Source organism: Amia ocellicauda, chromosome 19 (assembly GCF_036373705.1).
Source record: "Amia ocellicauda isolate fAmiCal2 chromosome 19, fAmiCal2.hap1, whole genome shotgun sequence".
NCBI lineage: Eukaryota > Metazoa > Chordata > Actinopteri > Amiiformes > Amiidae > Amia > Amia ocellicauda.
This window is the reverse complement of record NC_089868.1, coordinates 11,933,399-11,950,293: the sequence shown is the minus strand read 5'-3', so window position 1 is coordinate 11,950,293 and position 16,895 is coordinate 11,933,399. Positions and strand designations below refer to the sequence as shown.

The following is a 16,895-nucleotide window of genomic DNA, read 5'->3' as shown; positions in this document are numbered from 1 at the left end:
TATTAACATGTCTATTTGTGAAAGCATTTTTACTTTATAGCATTTTTTCACACCTACCTAAGACTTTTGCACAGTACTGTATATTTCTAGAATTCAGACACAATCCTATCAACCATACCTCAGTCATCCTGCACAAATTTGTAGTTTGAATGGCTCCATGTTTCTGAATCCAGAAGCTTGCCTCTCATTAGTAAAGCATCTCTCCCTTTCTTTCCCAGGGTCCCCCAGGTCTCCCTGGTTTGCCCGGCCCCCCTGGAAGAAGAGGACCACGGGTGAGTAGATAGTCACGACTTGCTGCTGTGAATACTTTGTACTGTTTATATAAATGATGGGAAATAGTGGTGTAATTTGTAACAGTACATTAATGATCTTTTATTCTATAGCTAAAGCATGCAAACATGGCTTTCTTTGTTTGAATCTGTTTGCCTCACGGTCATTCTTGACTGAAACAAGTTGTGCTAAAACATTATCACAATGAAAGTTGGTGCTTTTCTCCCCTGAATTGTTGTTTAAACCAATTCAAAGAAGGCTAGTAATTCCATCAGTTCACATCGGGCTATGAGTCTTGGGGTTAGACGTTTCTTAAAACTAGAGGGTCTATTTTTTTCCATAACCTTTTCAAGACACCATAAAACAAGTGCTAGACTGGGACCCTCAAGCAAGTAGAAAAAAAAGCTACTTGTATTACTGGTTATTCCTCTTTCTAGTGTCTGTAGTAGTGTCTTGGAGTCCATGAGTAAAATGTAAGCCAGCAATTTTGGATATTGCTGTACTTTACTTTGTGGGCTGCTTTTACACTGAAAACACTGCAATTTTGTGTTACAGTCTAACCACAAAACATGGCTATTTCCAGCAGTTGAATTATTTTCATAAAAGCATTCGCAGTTAACAGCTGCCTGCAGATGGTAGCACATTCGAATCATTGATTTGCCTGATTAAAACATCTGTTCGTATATGTATTTTTTTTTCTTTAGAAAGAGGTTTTTGTCTCATATAAACAAGAGCTTCAGCAAGGGATTGTGACTCCAGATTTTTAAATCCAGGTGTTTTTTGTCTTTAAAAGTGGAGACTTCAAGAAAATCCTTAATAGCTAAAGTCAAAAACTATTTTTGGCTCACCGAGAGCAATAAAATCACACTACTCGGACTCAATGATGTTCACTTGGAATTACATACGAAGCATTTGCCAAAGACAGCTCATGCTATGAATATGAATTTATGTATGGTATTTATTGACTTAGACTCTTAGACTCTTAGAATGCAAAACTTTACCTCTGTATGGGTTGTGAGGAAAAGCAATGACTTAATGTGTATGAATAAAGCAAGTTCATATTAAGAAAGATAGGACTTACAATGTAACAGTCATGACTTCAGATAATAAATATATGGTTGTAATGGTTCCTTTTTCTGTGTCATAACTAGGGACTGCCAGGCCCACATGGAAATCCTGGTTTGCCTGGCTTACCTGGTCCAAAGGTGAGTTTATTATTTGCACTAAACTGTTGTTAAATGGGCTGGCAATTAAATGGCTTTGTCGAAATATTTGTGCGTTCCTCATGAGAGTTCAAAAGAGAGCCCCCAGCGAAATCCACCGTCCGGAGATGTGTGTATATTTTTCATTGTCATAAATACCATTCCCCAGATTCCTGTCGAACAGAAAATGAATAATCCTATATGCTGATCGCTGCCATAAAGTTACTTAAAAAGTCCGGTTTGGGGTTTTTACTTTAAAACCATGTACAACTTTTTTCCACCCTTAAAAATCAGGCCACTTTTCATCATGATCATATTGTTATAAAGCGATTTGTTACGCTACAATGGAAAAAAATCCTCTCTTGTTTTTCAGTATTACCATAGTGAAGGTGGAAAATGCCTTCAGGCTTGATGTAGGTTCTCGATTAATTGTGTGATGGTAATAGAAGAACAGAAAATACCACTGTCTGCCTTTTGAGGAACTAGGCGTGATGGAGAGATCTATGATGTTATTACACAGGTGTCGGTCTGTGCCCTTGGCTGCATGTGTCTTACATCTTCAAATAAGTATTATTGTTGGGAATTAAAATCTTGGTTCAGCAAGAATTGTAAAACAAAGAGGAAATGAGCATTAATATTACTTTGCTGCTGTTTTCCCATCATTTAAATTCACAATTTCATTTAGTTAAATAACACAGATACTAAAGGTGCTGGTTCACAGTTTGTGATCAATAATTTGCATTTTACTGTAACCTCTAAATCCTACACAATATTGGAAAATCCAGTGTCTAGCTGCAAGACATTTTCCATATTTCTGAATCCAAGTTCCTCAATTTTGTTCTCAAACATGGGTTGAGGAACACAACTCTGAGCTGTAATTACACCAACTACAAAAGTGTGTGGAGCCAATGGCAAATGAAACTGAGTTTGAAGACATGCAAAACTGCAGGCAATAATAATATTAATTAAAAACACTACAAAAAAGGCTCTGCAAATAGGATTTAAATGTCTGAAACTCAGCACTGTTTTTAAGTGATGGGGAAAAGGGAAATGGTCAACTAAATGCTTGAGTACACATGGAATCTTGAATTTCAATCAAGTGCTGTAATTGTAAACGTGTTTATTTCTCTGGTTGTGGCCTAGAATTACAATATGGTTTGATTGCCAAGGAATTATAGTGCTAAAAACACTGCAGAGAACAGCCAGACTGAAAGCTCTGATTTATACAGGTTCAGGGATTTCAATCTTAGGTCCAAGAAGGTTGTTGAAGATTCGTTAAAGGTTTTCACAAATAGTGCCTCGGGCTCCGCGAATCTAGTCAACATCGGTTGCTGCATAGTGTAGCGGTGCAGTCCCGTGTGTCCAATGCTGCTCCGGCAGAGCTAGCTTCTGTTGCCGATTGGGTTTTGGCACTGAAGAAATGCAGCCTTTTATGAATGGAGCCATGCAAAACTCCAAGTCAGCACTGCGTCACGTCTGTGATCTCTTGTTCCAAGGAAGCACACACAAAAGCTGACCGAAGTTTTGTTTTGCATTTGGGAATCCAGCCTGCTGTGTGTAATATGCTTTTGAGTTATGAGTGGCTGCAAACCATGTGGAGACCCACATGCTTTGGTATCTTGCCAAGAAGTTTAACTTTACACCCCACTGCAAGCTGATGTGTCTGCATTCCAGCTCTGTACACGGTTTGAGCACGTATGAAGAGAAGAAAGATGTGAAAACAACACCCACGTTATCATTCCAGCCGACATATTTTGATTTGAAATCCTTTCTTTAAACTTGTTTTTTTAAACATGGTGCCCTGTTTTGAAACGTATATTAATGTGGGACTTTCTAAATTTCTCAATGAAAAACAAGTTCTGGATAGTAAGTAATCTCCTCTTAGATATGGGTAATTCTATTAGATATATTGCTATTACATTTTTGTTTTGTTTTATCATTTCAACACAAGCATTCAAGCATAAGCCTATGATTCAAGGCTTGTTCAGATTCTTGGTATTTTAAAACTGGGAAAAGTATTGCCATTTGAGGTGTCATATTGAGGGAAAATTACATTCATTTGGCAATAGGGGAAATAATCTTGCACAAGTATTCCCGTTGTATATTTCAACAGTTTATTAGGTTTTCTTCATCCAAGTTATTTAAGCAGGATATTTTTTTTAACAGTGTGATTAAAGTGTCGTTTTCATTGGGAAGTGCAGCACATGTCCAATAACTCAGGTTTTCATGTTTTCAATGAAGCACAAGGATCCTCACTTTTGTACTCACTAGAGTTTTTATTATTATTATTCTGTTGATATTAACAAATCCACCTAGGCCCCTATTCAAGCTTATGTAAAAACAAACCCACCGTGGCTCTTAGATTCCTGACAGGCACAGAATCCCTAACACCTGGTGTCTGCGCCTCCTCCCACCTCGGGTGCTTCAACCTAGCCCGCTTTTACAGGGAATTGACAGTCCTTTGACATCATCTAGCAATGTGTCAGGCTCAATTATATTTGTCTGGGAAGTGTTTAACCCTTTATTAGCAGAGCACTGCTTTTTGGCCAATAAAATCCTCATATGGCTATATTAAACAGGTTTGTGGTGTTTTTTCTGCTCAGGCTGCACCATGTGCATGCAATCAACAGAAATGCGGTGCTAGCAGGCACTAGGCAGCAGACTGCAGGGGATTATCACAAAGATGGAACATGTAATCCCTTGCATTTTCCCCACAGATGAAAGTGCAAAACAGCAGCTTCCAACCAGAAACTATAAACGATAACATATGTAATCAGGGCGATATAATGATGGGATTAAAATGAAAGAACTCAAGTTAATAACGTCTTTTCATTTACAGAATATTTGACATTAGATTATAATGTCGTCAAATTAAGACTCCCACTTACTCACGTTTCAATTTAAACTGTTATTTAGTTTTGATTGTAAGCTTTAATGGTGTATATTTCATGTCAAATACTGCATTCATGTGAGACGAAGGAGGCAGCCAAATGTTAACATTGTAATGTTAATGAAAGGGTGGTGATGTATCCCAGTAAGGTCTGTCTTGAGTTATAAAAATTATTTTCATATCTTATTAGATCCTCCCGCAGCCCTCACCGGTATAAGCAGATGAACAAATACTAGGCTTCTTTTATTATTACATTCTATTAAAATGAGTGTAGTGTAATTTCCTTTTTGCTTAAAGAAGTGAGCAGTTATTACATTTTAGAATCAAGTATTTGTTTAGATATTTTCCACATTTATGTAAAACTATATGCAGTTTATTGTTTTTGTGAATCACATTTTTAATGATTCTGTAACAGAATATTGAACAGAATTGCCAAAAAACGTTATGCCTAACTACCAGGAGACCTTGAACGATTGAAGGTCCCTGTATTTTGTGAAAGGATGATTATGATTTCTGCCTCTTCTGAACAAAAGCAATTTTAAGGTTTACCTTGAAGACTTGGGAATTCTTTTGCATATGAAATCAAAGAAGATAGGACTACAGTGACCCACTGGATGAGTCAGACTCCAGACCGAGAAACTGATGCAAAACACATTCTGTAAAGAACATAACGTTTAACAACTAATTACTCAGTTATTTTCATGTCCTGTTAAAATTCGTTATGCTTCATTCTTAGAGGAAGCATTGTTTTCTGAAATGTAGCGGGCACTGGTGGAAACCACAATAAGCCATTGTCAAAACAACATTGCAAGTGAAACTCTAAACCGGATAAGAAAACTGAATAGCAAAGTACACATGTTCACTTACAATACAGAGATATATCTTTCCAGGGAAAACCGTTCTATTTCCGTTGTATTTGACATTGATGAGAGAGTAAATGAAGATGTTGTTGCTGTTATTCTATTCAAACTCATTTCAGTATCTGTTTCCAACCATACTGTAAAAATCCAGGGCCACCAAATGTTGTGTTACCAGATACTTACAATCTCTTCCTCTCCTCAGTGACTTGACTCATTTTCACTCAAGAATAGCCTGGGTTAACACTGACAAGGATTGAACAGATGTTTAAACTCTGCTACAATCGCTGTTTCCGTCATCTCATACTACCTAGTTTGATTGGGTTTATGACATAAAGACAGTTTTACTGGTGTTTGAATAATGACGACTTGATTCTATATGTGATAGGGTTCCAAAGGAGATCCTGGAGTGTCCCCAGGGCAGGCACCTCCTGGAGAGAAGGTAAGGAGATGTTTTGCCCAGTTGGCCACCCTGCATGTGTGTGTTTCACTGTATTTTGCTGTAGTTTGTTTCAAAACTCGGGTTACTTTTTGCTGGCTGGGGAGGAGCATATTGAGATCTCTGCTCTGATTCTTGCATCTTTGTATGTTTATGTTGGTCAGCTCTTTGGCTTCTGCATGTGCAACACTGTTTTAAGTTCAGGTTATTTTTCTTACCATTTATTTTAAGTAATGTTCTCGCATTTGAATGACCTCTGTCTTATATGTTCATTGCTGGCTGTTTCTTTTGTTTAGTGTCTGTCTGTCGGTGTGGTTATCAGTGCTGGGAGACACGGCCGTCTATATCCAAAGTTCACGTCATACTAACCATAACTGCCAAAGATCTGAAAGAGGTTTCCAACACACAGTTCAGACTAGTGGTGTTCACAGGGTCCAGCTGTTGTAACTGCTTTCTTCAAAACATGTTAAATATTGTTTATAACATCTGTTAAGGCAAGGGGTGTTTGATTTGATGAAGAGTCTGAGAGAGAATTACCATTAGCATTTCAGCTTGTGCTCTTTTGTGAAAATACTGCAAGCAAATCCATTCATTTTTCTTCCTTTAAAAACACTTAAATCTGTGTTGCCCCCTAAAAATAAAAGCACACCGGAAGAAGAGTTTATTGTGGTTTGCTTTTAAATTACTACAACAAAATCTGTTGACAAAACTAATATTTGGGTGCAACGTGGGTTCAAAATAGCACATTTCCAGCTAGTTTAGACACTGAGGCTGTTCAATGGATTAGCAGCTTGTGACAGTGACAGTGACAATCTGTGTTTTCATTCCAGGGTGATCCAGGGTTTCCTGGTCTGGCAGGACCAGCAGGTATTGCAGGTTCTGAGGTAAGATTTTACATCTGGGGTCTTTTCAACCTTTTTCCTGGAAGTCTTGTGGCCCCTGGAGTCAGGAGTCCCCTGCATTTTCTTTCCAGTGGAATTGTCCTATAAGTTTTATCTTGTCATGAAATTAATTAATAAAGAATGTTGCAGACTGACTGGATTTACACTTTATATCCTACTCTCCGATTAAGCATGTCTTGTTTGGCCAGGTTCCTATTGCTTGAATTCCCTACTTCTGAAATTATAGTTGAAGGGTGTTCTGAAACCCAGCCCTCAGTGCCATATTAGTGCCAGTTCCAACTGAGCTGGAAATAGCTTGTTTAAAGGTGTAACTTTAGTTTAGGTTTGAAAATCTCTGAGAATCACAGGCGCAATGTCAGTATCCACTCACAGTTATGGACTATGTTGATAATTCATCTTTATCTAATGTGACTTACGAGGGTACTCAAAACTCAGGTGGTTAAATACACAAGATAAATGATTGTCAAACGCAGTAGTTTATATTGTGCTCGATGGAAGATTACACAACACAATGCACACGTCAGACACATGAAGTGCAAAGAAAATGATACTGTATACATGTGAATTAGATTGATAGCAGCAAGTACATCACTTAGCAGGGTGAATGCAAAGCAGTTTCCAAAATATTAAGTTGATTTGCATGAAAAGTCTTCAAAGAATGATCTTTGGTTGATTAATGCTGGTTGGCACATTTTCGACAACTGTCATTCTTCATTAAAATGTAACAACAATGCTATGGTTTTTGTCCAATATTATTTTTCATTCTGAAATGTAAACAGATTAAAAGTATTAAAAGATTAAGATTAAAGATTAAAAGTAGTATAGCGTTGATGTAGCCCAGTGAACTATAGATTGTAACTATGGCTTCTTAACATGGAGAAATCACTGAAAGCTACCCTTGAACTACTGATAGATGAATTATGGGAAACAGTCATGCCCACAGTACAGTGCACAATCAGTCTCCTTTAGGGTCGCTGGAGGAGTGTTCAAAATATTTGGAATAGCTTAAACTAATATCCAGCTTTTGAATTGTGAGTACCCACCAGGCGTTTTCTTAAGGAATCACTGGGATTTGATCCTCTTTCCTACTTTTGCTGTTTACAATTCAGTGAACTGTGAATTCTGCTTGGTTTGCCATACATTTTTTGGTAGTCATTTATTTTTAACATGAGTTGAAAAATGCCAGAACTCTGGTCATAAGCAGTAGGGCTTAAGGGGAAGAGATACATTAGAAAGAGAGATGTACCCTTATAGTGTAAATAATGTTAATAAGTTAAAAGGAAAGGGATATTGTTTTCAGGGAAAGGTGATGTTGGCTTTGATGCTGAGGTAATAAAAGCTACACTGCACAGGTATATCATACGTGTCCAATTCAGCCCAAGGCATCAGAAGGGTGTCCATTTTGGCTCAAACTATATTGTGTTGTAACATCTGTATTTCAATTTTTAATAAATAACTTAATTTTGAACAAAACATTATGAGTAAAATAAAATAAACTGACTTTTTCTGGCATTAGAAGGACTAATGGTATTTTGTTGGATAAGTAGAACTAATTTCTGTATTATTATGACATCCCTGGAATGTCACATGACTTGTTAAGGCTTTTCTCTGCTTGTGTGGTTTCAGCTCAAATGAGGCTGAGCAATACATTTAAACTCTAAGTGTCCTGCAATCATGTTTAGACTACACAGAGAGGTACATGTCAGAGTGATATGGATTGCTAGAGCAGATAAAAAAAAATCCCCCAGTATTTGAAATGTTATGGGAAGATCTTTAAAGATTGCACGTCAACCCATTAAAAGAACAGTAACCCTAATCCATGCACTCTCTTTGTTTATTAAAGGCAGAGTGAGACAGTACGAGAATTTTGAGGGCTTTAATTTGGACTATACATCCTTTTTGATGTATGATTTTATGTTTCACATAGTAGATCCCAGAACACCAAAGTTTTAGAGTATATACACAGTACACAGAAAACAATACAGCTTATCAAACAAATACTGTTTGCTGTAGCCTGGTGAGACTTGGCTCTGCAATTGTGGAGCGGAACTGTTTAAAGACAATAGGATGTTCAAGGTCACCAGTACCCACAATTCCAACCACATTGACCAGAGCTGTGTGGAATTCAGGATGTGCCTGAATCTCCATACTGAAGGCTCTTTGTAAAGCTGTGCTGCACTGATAGGTGTTAAGAGGAAGGCTTGGGATTGCAGAAATTCCCAAACCCCAATGGAGACAGTCATTTACTATGAAGGTTAACATTACTGTTGAAAACATCTACAGTGCCCCCTACTGGTTGACATGACATCCATTTGTACAGCTTTTTGGAAACACAATGATCAGTAATGTCTGTGTTCCTTTTTGTTTTTTAATTGCCTGAAGATTGCCTGAATGTAGACTTCTGGTAACGGTTATGAATATAATTGGCTTGTTAGATCTTCAGTTTAAAGAGAAATTGTACTTTTGTTATTTTCATTTGTGTTAGCTGTAATTTGTGTTGTAATAATATCTGATGGAAAAACTCCATACTAAGAGCTGTGATCGCTTTATTGTAGAGATTGTGAAATATTATTCTGCTAGCTAAAACTCCATAAAAAGAAAATCACTCAAGTGAACAAATACAAGGTCAGTCTCAAGAGAAAAAATTGCCGTTCAAGTGCATTGCACCCGGGCCAAGATTTTCTGGAAAGACAACAACGAACAAATTGTAATCAGTTTTTTGTCTATTTAAACACCATGATCTGCGGTTATGTTGCAGCTGAAGGTGCCAGAGATGGCTTATTCCACGTATGAGGATAAACTGATGAAGTAGAAATCTATTATGTGTTGTTTGTTTCTTAAGAAAACAGGATTTTATCTAAGTGTGTTTATTCAGAGAGCTGGAACATGGTTTTGAAATCTGGACCAAAAATGCATAATCCTTTTGGCTACTTATTATCCAGCTGTCAAGTTGTAATTTCTGATTTGCATGCTTTCCCACAGGAAAACAGTCACAGTTGTAAATGGTGATATATATATTTTTTTTAATTGGTGTTGCTCATTTGTACGAAGGGGCAAGAGCAAACCAGGTTGTGGTACATATACGTTTATTGGAAAGTTTATACAGCATCAGTGTTTGGATTCTGTCTGACATGGTATATCATGGAAACTTTATAATAGTGTCAATGAATGGTTGAAAAAGCCTGACTGTGTTGCAACAACTTTCCTATTTTCATTCTCACAGCACTGACCACAACAGTGTCCTGTGATATCATGGAAGTGTACAAATGTACAGTCAAAATGTAATTTCACCAAAACAGTGTAGTCGCAACGTTTAAATTGTTAGCTGGGAATGTGTGTTGTTTCAATGACTCTGCAAGAAATTACTTTTGCTTTGTAAACGTTTGTAGTGCATGTGATGTAGGTGTCTTAGCTTGAGATTTAAATCCTTTTTCTTGGTATATTTGTTGATTCTATTTCCTGACCTGCTGTCGTGAACACTTTGTACAATATTATTAACTCACACAATTATGTCTAGCTCATTTAAGCTGTCCAGCTGGGGGAGTGTTATGACAGCGATTGGAAATTGGGTAGATGTTTTGGCTTGCTTCCAGCGTTTGAGAGGAATAATTGCAAACAGCTTGTTTGCTGAAGGCAGGCAGCCTGTGTGTTATTTAAACTCCAGTGAATTCAGCGCTGTCTCCTGAAAGGATTAATTAAACCTAGCATGTCCTCAAATAAATGAACGGTCAAGCGACGAGCAGAATCTTAGTGGACTGACATACATCTGCATTCACCCAAGGAACCGAGAGCCATTATGTAACTTTTTTCCAGGGATGGGGTGGGGGTAGGAACAGTGCCTGGTGCAACGTGATCTGATAGCAGATTTTGAATTCTGAAAGAGATAATAAAAAACAGATTAGCCTTCATGCTTGTAGAATGACCGATCTCAATTGTTTTTACCTGCAGGGTCCCAAGGGGTATGTGGGGCCACCAGGGCTGCCAGGAGAACAGGTAAGTCATCGTTCCTTCTTCACAGACAAGCAGGGCTATTTCTAAAGTGTGCACCCTGTCAGAAAACTATTTTCTGACGGAAATCCACATACTGAGCTACGCTGTTGATCCCTGAAGTTAGTAGGGTGTTGTTTTTTTAACTCCATCTTGGGCAGATGCTATTTCATAGAGAGGCACAAGGAGGAAACAAAATGTGATTGAACCACACCACTAGACCATGTAGCTCAGAGTATTGGAGGAGAAACCCAAGGTCTAAGACTCACCTCAGACGTGATGGACACAACTCGCTACAGCTTTTAGAAGTTAATTTTGCCCCCAAACTGTTACATTTGTGTTGGGGTCTGGTACTATTCTTGACACCAATGCATAAAACTTTCCGTTAAATAATAGAGAAGGTGTATAGCTTTACAAAGTCTGCCAAGGGTAGCGCGCTTTTTGTGGTCAACAATGCATGACAGAAAAATGTAGGTGAGTGGGCAACGACATTAGACTTGAACATGGCGGTTGTTTAACCCTTGAAGTCCAAACAAACAAACAAACAAACAAACAAACACCTCAACAACAGATTTCACCTGCCTGCTTTAGAAAGCTGCCATTTGGATCTCTTCAAAACAGTCTAGAAAGAGTTACAAGGGCAGGTGCACTGGTGGCATGTAATGGGTCTGGCAGCGAGCGGGCTCTCGGTGTTCAGTGTCGGGGCACAGGGCCACAGAAACAAGTAGTAGGAGGAAGTGGGGGCAGCTGTGAGGGAAGGGGCGAACAGTGTGCGTTTTATTCCCTGCCTGGCAGAGTCAGGGAATGTGACAATGTCTCCTCTTTCATCCTGTCTTTCATTTTCATCCACAGGGCATACCAGGGGCACCAGGCATCGCTGGGGCAGCGGGTTTCCCTGGCAGGCAGGTGCAGTAACTATACTACAGATTCCTATTCCAGGGTGTCCCTATATTCACCACTTATTTTTGATGTTGTTTGTAAATACTGGTACTACTGCTATTGGTACGACTACGACTACTGAGAATATCTAAATAACATCATCATTAAATGGTAATGCTATTTAACACAAATGTAATACTGTATATGTGTTTGAATTTATCCTTATTTGTACCCATAATCCTGTAGTAAATTAGTCTGGTAGTCTTCTTAATCTGGAAACTATAGGACAGGAATGTGTGAAAGATAATTTTGTGAGGTTTTTTGACATAACTAAGAAAAACAAATAGGCATTCTGGTTTGGATTTTCATTGTGAGAACTCATTTAAACCACTTGATCTACATTTACAGTTACAGCGTTTGTCAAAGCTGGTACTGAGTGGATTAAACTATTACAATCCTGAAATATTTTACAGCTTCAGAAATGAAACCAAGTGAGCTACTTACTGACTTCTCCATTTAACAGTAGTAGTAAAAAAAAAACACATGCTTTCTCTGTAAATAAAATGATTCCTTTATGAAAGTAAAATTCCAGCTTGCTAATTTGTTATATTTGGCCATATCATTTATTTTTATATATAAAAAGTGCCTTAATCCAAAAGCAATCGTTATGTAGCTGATCCTGAACTTCCCCCTTCTTTTGGACAGGATTATATAACTCTTTTGTAGCTGTGTAAACCTTAACAATGCCACCCACTTATAAGCGTTTTTCTTGTGTTTGTTTCAGGGCTTGGTTGGACCAGAAGGTAACCCAGGTCCTAAAGGTGTACGAGTAAGTAAAAGATTTACGTGCTAAGGTGGACTTGAAGACCTCTCCTTTTCTGCGCTGCAATGTAAAACGCAATATTTGATTTCCTGAAAGGATTAGACAGTGACAAGCCTGGGGCTGTGTGAGGGCCTATTATGGCTCGGGACTCTTAACAAAGCACATGTTTAACACTCGAGTTTCCTTGGGAAGCGCAAAAATGCACCGCTTTGGTGAAAGGCAGCATGCTTCAGTTTCAGGCCTAGGCTGAGGATATGGCAGGGGAAGAGAGCGTGTGAGACGGAGGATATATCCTGCCCAAAGCACAGCTGGATTCCTTACATAACACAACCTGACAGGACTGAAGGCCCAGGCGACGTATGTAATGTAGCTAATTGAAGGAAGGGGTGGCTGAGAGAAATGTGCCACATACACAGGCTGTGAGAAGGCTGTACACTACATGCTCAGTCAAGGTCCTCGCTGTTCAGGCAACGAAGGGAGTGTTATCTCTAGTCTCTCGTCGCAGATTTGTTTGACTCTTTTCCAGTGAGCAGACGTGTGATCACAGTTAACATAAAAACAGACCAGACAGCTACAGGCTATAGACCTTTGTCTACACTGATTAAAACTTCCAAAAATTGAAATTATTTCCATACCACTTTCAGTGTTAATAGGATTCTTTGAGCCACTGTGTGTGTTTTTTTTTAATCTATTAAAAAAAGAAAAATTGCTGTCATAGGGCTATCTGAGTTTTTGTCCTATTCCACTGCACAGCTGACATCATTGGCCATTTCATTGATTCATTTTTTAACAAATTGAAGTCTATTGTTTGTTATGTTCACTAAGGCATCTAAACAATTAGTAATTTATGGAACCTGTTCTGTGGGGGAGTAGCTGTAAATATCTGTGGTTTTCTTGAAGGGGTGATATGCACAGAAGAAATGGCAATATAAAATGTGTTGAGGTGAAGTGAAAGTAGAAAAGAATGAGCGATTGGGTCTCTGATTGATGTGGAAACAGTGGTGACACCAGCATCGAGAACCAGAATTCATTGCACAGGGGTGAAGGAGCACCAGATTGGCGATCTCATATTTTCCAGGCTGATTACCATCAAAATGAATTACTGCTTGCCCACGGGGTCACTGACAGAAGGCACCATAGAGTTGGGGTTAAGGGTCAAGACTGTACTCCCAAAATGACCAACTTAGAGGGTTATATATGACAGTACTGTATGGGGATTTAATTTGTTGTTGTTGCTTAAAGCCTATTGATTTAGATTTTGTTGAAAGTGATCAGTTCTGTTCCTTGTATTGAACAGGGTAAAGCCTAAGGCCTATTCGCAAATAATAATGATGGTACTACACAGTACAGTTCATCAGGAATGTACGTGCATTTTTGAGTCCTGGGCTTTAAATGTCAATTTTTGTTTCTCTTTTGTTTTTGTTAACGTCTATAAACACAACGCCACTAAAAAACAAGCTAGCAAGTATCATAATGCCATAATCTGCAGATCTGTAGAGATAGGGGAAAAAAAGAAATGCCAGAGAAGGGAACTGAAGCTGCTTTGGGTGGCCCCCTGGTTTCCATATTTAGTACTGCCTGAGACTTTTAACTTTTAAAAGCATCCAGACATGCACAGTTTATATAAGTTGCTATTCACAAGATGTGCTCTCAAGAACTGAAACCCCAGGAAAGCGCAGTATTTTCTAAAACTCGCTCGGTGTGGCTAAAATACTTCTATTACGCATTATTGTATGTGCCTTTGGCCAAGAACGTTAAACTGAACCAATGGATGGCAGCTGCTCAGAAAAATATAGCTGTAGAAACTCCTCACCCTACTATGATATGGCTACATCAACAGGCCTTCATTGGTGGGATGTGTTTTTCAATTTTGCAGAGTCACTGCCAAAGTCTGGAGGGGAGAATAACATCTTTGAAGACTTTTTGTAGGGTTTTAATTCATTTTGTCTAACAAATATGGCCGGCTGCCATATTTAACATAGGAGCTCAATGTCTGTAAAATAAGAAGATAGAAATATCACAGAGAAGGTATGCATTCAAAAGTCAAAAACGGATCTATTTGTATTGATCCAACAACCTCCCATTACCTCTTGTGATGTTTAGCTCCTGTGAAATGGGCTTATCAGCACTGAAGTATACAAAATAAAAATGTACATGAAACATATTGATATCAGGTGCCATTTAGGGGATTTCTGCATAGTGGCGGTTGATTAGTCGCCCGAGAAGAACTTTCACCGGATATTGCCGCCAAAAAAAGCTAAACCTTAAACTTTGGCCTCTACATGCATGCCTCGTTTAGAGAGATTCTGTAAGGTCAGTTTCTTCCTCTACGTGAACCGCAGGCAGTAACCTAGTAAAATGCATGTCATGTAAATCATTACAACAGAAATTGACTGAAACTGAACTAACCACCGACACACTGGGCAGCCCATACTGAGAAAGATGTGAGGCACTGACAATAAAATTAAACCTTTGCAGGGTACATTAATAATACTAATAATAAATGTGCAGCTTAGGAGAAGAAAAATAACCTCATGCTTGTGTAACGTGTGTGTCTCTTTCAGGGTTTCATAGGGCCTCCTGGTGTGGCAGGACCACCTGGCCTGGAGGGAGAAAGAGTAAGTTGTTTGACTTCTGCAGCACAAAATCTTGACAAGCTTTAATGTGGAAACACTTAAAATGGGCCCAAGTCCATTGGAGCTGCAAGACACTGTGCCATGTGTTCACTGCTGCTGATAGATCATCATGTGCATAAAATGGAGATGCGGCACACAACATAAACACATCTGACTATCATATTCTCTGTCTTGCTCTTTGACTAGACTTTTTCCTGTTTTGTCTTTGGCTGACGATAAATAAACAAATCTCCATATTTGCAGGCGGCCTTGATGTTTTGGTTCTGTTACTCCCCTGTTCACCGACAGCATTCAGTTTGCTGCTATAGCAAGACAACCTTATTATGCTAAAAAGACCTTTGCTACTCAATGAGTCTGAAAACAGCCAAAGCCCACACAGCTGGGCCAGTTGCTTCAACCCCCAGTTAATATCTTTACGTGAATGTTAAAAGGAGTTATTTTGAAATAATGTTTTACAACTTCTTAGATACCCAATGAAAGTGAAGCATTGCTATTATGAGAGAGAGTAACTAATTAAACAAAAAAAATAAAACCATGCAAGATAAAATAAGGACTTCAATTCACTTGGCACTGATGGTCAGTTCTACTGGAGAAATGCAAAGAGCCTCTGGCAAATAGAAAGACACCCTCGGGTGCTGGTTTTGGAATTTGTTGCTGATTGGTTCAACTATTCAGTTCCAGCTGGGCCATTGTATAGACAGATATACAGTCAGTGAATGCATTGGTGCTTTCTCCTCCTCTTCATTTCCCTCATGCACAGCAGCCACACTCTCCTCCGAGTCCCTGGTTAGTTCAACTCAGTAGCAGGGGCACAAAAATGTGTATTAAGGTCACAGGAAAACAAAACAACCCCATAGCAAAGACCACAGGCATCTGACAAAGCTGTGTTGAGGAAGCTGCAATGCGATACAACATTAAACTAATTGAGTCGGTCAAATCCCATGCAGCCAGCCATAAATCATACATTTAAAGAGTCCATAACCTTGCTTTCGAGTTAATGGCATGTCTCGGAAAACAGTACTGAAAACGGTTATTTTTCCAGCAGCTTGTTCATGGGCTTGGCATACCACTGCAATGACAGTTTAATAAGTATATCTGGAGTGCAGAAAATAACCTGTTTAGAATCTGTTACACCCAAAACACACAATGTTTCTGTACCTGAAACCCAATATAATGTTGTCCTTATTTCCACAGGGCATTCCAGGTCCTACTGGGAAGAAAGGCCCCAACGGAAGACAAGTAAGTGTTTCCCATTTTCTATGTGACATCATCCCAAACAGAAGTGAACAGTGTGTGTGTGTGAGTTTACTCTCGATCCCAGGTCACAATGACAACAGTTATACAGATCTGGAAAAAATTGAGACCACTTAACATTTCTGAACTTGGAGTGGTCTCTTAATTTTTTTCAGAGCTTTATATCAGCTTTATATCAGTGAATAAGCATACAGGTAGAAGTCTTTCAAAAGCAAATCTCAAAAAACTAGTTTAAACTCCAAGGGATCTGGACATGGAAATGCAAACGCCTCTATGGAGGTGACAAGGAAAATATTAATACGCTATAAAGTGAGAGAGGGGTGATGGATGCTGTGGTAAAAAATTAGACCTAATTCCTTTCACAAATAAATATTAAGATAAAAACTCATTCATGTTGGATGGCTTTTGCATACAGATGAAAGCACTGACATTATTACTTAAAACAATGTTTACATTTCATATTATTTCTAAAAGTGCAACATGATAAGCCTTCAGTACACTTTTAAATAGTTATAAAACATCTCAGAACTAAACATCATTGTGACAGCATAAGTATTCACCACCATGTAGATACTTTAGCAACTTGGCACCGTGCCTGTCATCATACTGTACTAAATTATCAAAACCTTTTACAAGCTAGAAGCTCGAAGGAAAATATTTTAATGCATTTGGGTAATTCATGCCTTGTAGTTAAATTTACATTAAAGACATATTTCAAATCTGACTTTGGCATTTTTGTGGCCTTAGAAAAGACAT

The 16,895-nt window shown here is 38.5% G+C and overlaps 1 protein-coding gene across 1 annotated transcript in view; it reads left to right on the top strand.

The window, feature by feature from the left end:
• The window catches only part of col24a1 (collagen type XXIV alpha 1), a 111,986-nt gene that overhangs the window by 26,873 nt on the left and 68,218 nt on the right, over positions 1 to 16,895 (top strand). Inside the window, exons 4-12 of the mRNA XM_066691927.1 lie at positions 219 to 272; positions 1,422 to 1,475; positions 5,608 to 5,661; positions 6,489 to 6,542; positions 10,509 to 10,553; positions 11,400 to 11,453; positions 12,211 to 12,255; positions 14,814 to 14,867; positions 16,080 to 16,124. Of these exons, the coding sequence (XP_066548024.1) occupies positions 219 to 272; positions 1,422 to 1,475; positions 5,608 to 5,661; positions 6,489 to 6,542; positions 10,509 to 10,553; positions 11,400 to 11,453; positions 12,211 to 12,255; positions 14,814 to 14,867; positions 16,080 to 16,124 (459 nt within the window). The remainder of the gene's footprint in view (positions 1 to 218; positions 273 to 1,421; positions 1,476 to 5,607; positions 5,662 to 6,488; positions 6,543 to 10,508; positions 10,554 to 11,399; positions 11,454 to 12,210; positions 12,256 to 14,813; positions 14,868 to 16,079; positions 16,125 to 16,895) is intronic.